This window comes from Trachypithecus francoisi, unplaced genomic scaffold (genome assembly GCF_009764315.1).
Source record: "Trachypithecus francoisi isolate TF-2019V2 unplaced genomic scaffold, Tfra_2.0 Lachesis_group12, whole genome shotgun sequence".
NCBI classification, from domain to species: domain Eukaryota; kingdom Metazoa; phylum Chordata; class Mammalia; order Primates; family Cercopithecidae; genus Trachypithecus; species Trachypithecus francoisi.
The window spans coordinates 72,775,490-72,781,672 of NW_022681457.1; the positions used below are offsets into that span (position 1 = coordinate 72,775,490).

At 43.6% G+C, this 6,183-nt stretch overlaps 1 protein-coding gene across 7 annotated transcripts in view; it reads right to left on the minus strand.

Annotated features, from left to right (window-relative positions):
* OSBPL9 (oxysterol binding protein like 9) overlaps positions 1-5,581 on the minus strand; it is a 171,314-nt gene extending 165,733 nt beyond the window's left edge. For 2 of the 7 annotated variants that reach the window (XM_033226394.1, XM_033226393.1), the window contains exon 1: positions 5,234-5,376. In XM_033226394.1, coding sequence (XP_033082285.1) covers positions 5,234-5,344 — 111 coding nt within the window. In that variant the 5' untranslated portion in view covers positions 5,345-5,376. Of the gene's footprint in view, positions 1-5,233 lie in introns of all 7 variants that reach the window. The other 5 variants (XM_033226396.1, XM_033226399.1, XM_033226403.1 and 2 more) reach the window with 5 other exon arrangements.
* Between the last annotated feature and the right edge of the window lie 602 nt (positions 5,582-6,183).

Genomic DNA, 6,183 nt, shown 5'->3' on the forward strand with positions numbered 1-6,183 from the left:
ATTTTACTGTGCTCTTTACTTTTATGAATGTTAAAAATTTTCTTTTTTTTTTTTTTTTTTTTGAGACGGAGTCTCGCTCTGTCGCCCAGGCTGGAGTGCAGTGGCGCGATCTCAGCTCACTGCAAGCTCCGCCTCCCGGGTTTACGCCATTCTCCTGCCTCAGCCTCCCAAGTAGCTGGGACTACAGGCGCCCGCCACCTCGCCCGGCTAGTTTTTTTTGTATTTTTTAGTAGAGACGGGGTTTCACCGTGTTAGCCAGGATGGTCTCGATCTTCTGACCTCGTGATCCGCCCGTCTCGGCCTCCCAAAGTGCTGGGATCACAGGCTTGAGCCACCGCGCCCGGCCGAATGTTAAAAATTTTCTATAATAGGCTGGGCACAGGGACTCATGCCTGTAATTCCAACATTCTGGTAGGCTGAGAGGCAAGTGGACTGCTTGAGCCCAGAAGTTCAGCAACATGGTGAAACCCCATCTCTACCAAAAATACAAAATTAGCCCGTCTTATAACTTGGTTTCAAAATAAATGAATAAATAAAATAGATTTAAATTTTTTTTAATTTCTATAAAAGTTTTTTCAATAATAATAAAAAGTGCTTACAACACTGAAATAACTCTCCACTGCCCTAGGGATAAAGTTTAAATTCCTTAACATGGTTTGCCAAGAAAGCCTTTCATTATCTGTCCTCCTGCTTAGCTCTCCAGTTCATCTCTCACTACTACCTACCTCACAGCCCAACCTCCAGAAATGACAAGCTGCTTAATCTTATCTCCTCCAAAAAACTTTTATTCCCTTTGTCTCAAGCACTTTTCCCTTTTTGCTCACATGGCTAATCTCTACTCATCATTCAAGTCATAACAAACCTGCTTCTCCAAGAAACCTTTCCTAACCCTCCAAGACTGAGTCAAGTAGCCAGCCCACCTATGTATCCCCCTGTGCTTCCTCTATCACAGCTCTTATATGGTATGTCCCCCAACATTTTATAGGTACCATGAGAGCATGAACAATTTCCATCTTATTTGCCACTTTAACCCCACTTCCTAACAAAGTGCCCAGCACACAGTAGGTACTCAGTAACCTTTCATAAATTAACAAAAGGCACAAACTCCTCTAACTTTCTAAACTTTCAACTCCTCATAGATCTATACCTCCCCCAATTTTCCTTCCTTCCACATCTTCTTTTGTGATTATGAGCCACATAAACAATTGGTTGCTCACATAGTGTTCCCAAATTTATATCCTTAGCTCTCCCTGGCCATTTCATCTAATAAAAATTCAACTAATAAATTATGTGCTATATTCCAACAGATCTTCATCTCCAGGCCTGACCTCATGGCTCCAAATACCTTCTGGACATAATCTCCTGTTACCTTCCACACACACCTTAATATTAGAGCTGCTTAGAAATTCTCAATATTCTCTTAATGCACCTTTTGTTCTCAAGCTTCCCAATCTGTGCATATCCTTTCCCATTACCTGAAATGTCCTTCGTCTCTTCTACCTTTATCCTTTTAGTCTCAGCCCAAATGTCTCTCTGGCCTTTTCCAGGCAATGTTCCCACAGTACTTGGTTCTTTTTTCTGTTGCAGAATTTGGCATATTGCTTTGAAATGATGTTTAGGTATTTGCTCTGCTAGACTGTGAGTTCCTACATGGGAGAATTACTTCCCCTTCATGCTTGCACTCCTATCACATATAGTACAATGCCTGTTATAGTCAGCCCTAAATAAGTGCTTGCTGAATGAATTATAGCATATTAGATTTCTAATAAATAAGAGAGAGCAAGCTAGAGCTGAAAAGAGCGCCCAAATCTACTTTCCTAAAGGAAATAATCAGTTTCCCTGTTCCTGTATTGGGCAGAATAAAAATATAACAAGCTCTTTTTTCAAAAACTAAAGACTCACAGATTATTAAAACAAAAGAAATTATGAAATGAAATAAAAGAATAAAGACCATTCCATCCCCTGATACCAAGTCTGGTGAGGACACAGGCTGAAGTGAGGTTTGTGTAAATCTATTCAGTTCACAGCAATCGCAATGATCCTAACCCAATCCTGAGATTATCTCAATAACAATTCTCAGTAAGGCCAACTCTAAAACAAGGTCACTCTAGTTTAGTTCAGGGTTTTCAGGACCACCCTAGAATATAGTAACAACCACAGAGACAGACTACAAGTCAAGCGATTTTGGAAACAAGAAATAAAGGTATGCTATTTACTGCCTTGCTTGGAAGGCTACACAATTAATTCACATATTCTTCCTGGAAGATGTAGCTCCAAGTTATTAGCCACATGCAAATCAATAATATGTACCTTCAAATCCTTTAGAATCCGAATGGACTGAAATAATGTCATGTGTGTAGAATTCACTGCCAATATCCAATGTGTCTCCTACCTTCCATTTTAAATAAATATCTAACCTTTTCCCATCTTTACTAGACCTCCTCTAATTTGAGATTGGGTATCATTTTATTTTCACAAGATGGTACAACAATTGTCTGTTGTTTCTCTGTAAGCAAATACTTTAATATCAAAGAACTAGAAAAGAAAAAAAATATTCTAAACAGTCATTAGTGAGAAATACAATACTTACCTCCTCTGGCAAGGATAATGTTTTAGGGAATCTAGTCTCAAAAAGAAGGATAAGTATTGAAGGGGGAAAAGTTTTTTTTTTTTTTTTTTTTGAGATGGAGTCTCGCTCTGTCGCCCAGGCTGGAGTGCAGTGGCCGGATCGCAGTTCACTGCAAGCTCCGCCTCCCGGGTTTACGCCATTCTCCTGCCTCAGCCTCCCGAGTAGCTGGGATTACAGGCGCCCACCACCTCGCCCGGCTAGTTTTTTTGTATTTTTTTAGTAGAGACGGGGTTTCACCGTGTTCGCCAGGATGGTCTCGATCTCCTGACCTCGTGATCCGCCCGTCTCGGCCTCCCAAAGTGCTGGGATTACAGGCTTGAGCCACCGCGCCCGGCCAAGTATTTTTTTTAAACCCTATATTTAGCCAGTAAGAAAGGAGATATTTGTCCAAGTATTCAAAAACTAAAACGGCAACAAAGCAGAAAAAGGATACATGAAAGGAAGAAAAAGAGGAAAAAGGAAGATTCTTTCTGGGCTAGGCATTCCCAAGAACCTCAGCTTGCGGGTCTCTCCAGTATGGTCCTAGATTCAGAGCCACACAAATTTGGGATTTGTAAAGTAACTTAATTGCATAGTGCCACTCACTGAAATCACTCTATCTTGAATAGGGTTTATGGGATTTTCTGATTATCACATCTACTGAAACCCCATTATTACTTTTCCTTTATCTAAACCATGGCTTTCATTAATTCCAGAGTTTTCAGGATATAATATTCAGTTGCCTCTCTTTCATGTCTACCTAAAGACAATCTTGAACAACGTGTTTAAGACTCATTAAGGTTTAGTCTTTTTTTCCCTTTAAAAACTATGTAAAGAAAGAAAGCTGACAGTTGAAGGATGATGAAAGTAATACTTTCACTTTTGCAAGCCTGCCTTTAGTAACTCACAACTTAACACCTTTCTCCTTCCTGTAGTGAAAGTGAAGTTTAGTAGAAAAAGTCAATAATTTGGTAACCTGATTCGGTCACTTAGTGCTATGTGATGTTGGGCAAATTGTTTTAAAAGCCTGGAGCCTCAGATTTCAAAACTCTTACTGGGGATATTAAATGGAGATAATGAATAACCACCTTGCAGAGTCATTAGGAGTGAAATGAATTAAAGGACTCACTAAGCTACTATATAAGCTCCAGAGAAGAGGAACAGTAAATGTCTTTATTACTGTTGATTCTTGCTGGCATGAAAACGTAAATAGCAGCTCAATGATATTTTTTAAATGAACAAATAAATTCAGTGTCCCCTTTCTCTCATCAACATTAACCCTTCTTCCATAATCATATGTTTTTCTTCCTGTCTTCTATTATTTTCTAAAGCTTTGTGGGCATTCTATTTTGTCCTTTTAAGTATTTTCTTCCCTCATATCATCTATCGTTAACTACACACCATTCGGAGAAAGTACCTTTCCAAATAAGTTATCTCCCTAATACCACCCACCCTCCATATCGAATGCGATGAGGGTGGAGGGGATAGTCAAAACATAAGATTCAAGGCCGGACGCGGTGGCTCACGTCTGTAATCCCAGCACTTTGGGAGGCCGAGGCGGGCGGAATACCTGAGGTCAGGAATTCAAGACCAGCCTGGCCAACATGGTGAAACCCCGTCTCTACTAAAAATACAAGAATTAGCCGGGTGTGGTGGCGCATGCCTGTGATCCCAGCTACTCAGGAGGCAGAGGCAAGAGAATCGCTTGAACCCGGGAGGCAGAGGTTGCAGCGAGCTGAGATTATGCCACTGCACGCCAGCCTGGGCGACAGGGCGAGACTCCGTCTCAAAAACAAAAAACCACACACACACACACACGCACAAACACACACACACACAACAAAGCAAAACAAAAAACCACATAAGATTCATAGCAATTCATCTACTTGTCCATGGCCACCAATTCATGTTAACAGTGAAGCCCTGAACCCAGAATATAACTATAAGAGGACACTGCACTATCCCTTGTCTCTCTTCGCCAAGAGACTCGCGTGTAGGAAATCCTCGGTTCTCAAAAGTTAAGGCGTCGTTTGAGCTCGCCTCCCGCTAAATAGAGGGGTGCGTCCCTTGAATGAGACACACAACCTGAACCGACTGGAGGGATTTCGGACCCCCTGGTGTTGCCCGAGGGCCGGTCACCTTTGGACGTGTCCCGGCTCCTCCGGTCACTCTTCCGAGGACGCAGAGCTCTTCAATCCCTGGAGGGAAGGTAAGGGGTGCGGCCGGCTACCGGGCCTGGTGGGACAGTGTAAAGTCCACGACAACAATAGGAAGACGGCATGAACCGCACGACTGGACCTTTTAAGCCATGACTACGACCACCCTTACCCACTCACAACCATGCCAGACCCCACTATCGCTTAACAGCGGACCCTAAAAAAGAAACTTGGCTCACCCCCAACCCATAAATCAGACAGCTAGTTTCTATTTATTGGCTGCGCCCCTCTCTCCCTCACCCTCATTGGCTATCCGAGACGTAAAACCCTCCCCAACAAGGGAACCCTCTCGTACGGCGGCACCCCCAGACTAGCAATCTCAACTCAGCCACCTAAAACCCCGGTCCCCCACCTCCACCCAGGAAACGCGGCCCCGAGGCGCCTGGAGCTGTGCCCTTCAAGGACTCACCGTGTAGTAGGAGAGCAGTCCTGCATTGTAGTCCAGCACAAACCAACGGTACTGCCAGCCCTTCATCACGTTAGTCCATTTGCTCAGCGGCCCTTCCATGACGGACGCCATCTTGGGAGCCGCCAATGACAACAAACGGCCTGACGTCACTCGCCTATATGGCATTCAGCATGCGGGGGGCGGGGCTACAGGGGGCGGGGCGGGTCCGGGGCGGGTCCTGGGCGGTGCCGGCGGATGCTCCAGCGATCAAGTCAAACACGCTTTCTTTGGGCGCCTATTGTGTGTACGACTCCATGCCAGGGATGCGAGAATGCAAACGTGAATACTGTTATTAAGATTATTTATAATCTATCATGGGATTAGAGTAAAGAAAAAAGATTATGAACATATTAATAAATAATTTTACTGGCCGTGATACCTTCCACTTCCAAAAGATTTCATATCTGATATTCATTTATGCATTCATTTCACAAATCCATTCATTTAATAAATATTCGCTGTTTTGTGCTAGGCATTCTTCTAGGCATTGGGGATACAACAGAGCCTTCATGACAGGTGAGAGGAATGGTAAAATAAATAGTAAATTATATCATACATTAAAAAATAATAAATGCGGCCGGGCGCGGTGGCTCAAGCCTGTAATCCCAGCACTTTGGGAGGCCGAGACGGGCGGATCACGAGGTCAGGAGATCGAGACCATCCTGGCTAACACGGTGAAACCCCGTCTCTACTAAAAATCAAAAAAAAACTAGCCGGGCGAGGTGGCGGGCGCCTGTAGTCCCAGCTACTCCGGAGGCTGAGGCAGGAGAATGGCGTAAACCCGGGGGGCGGAGCTTGCAGTGAGCCGAGGTAGCGCCACTGTACTCCAGCCTGGGCGAAAGAGCAAGACTCCGTCTCAAAAAAAAAAAAAAATAATAATAATAATAATAATAAATGCTATGGAGAAAAAC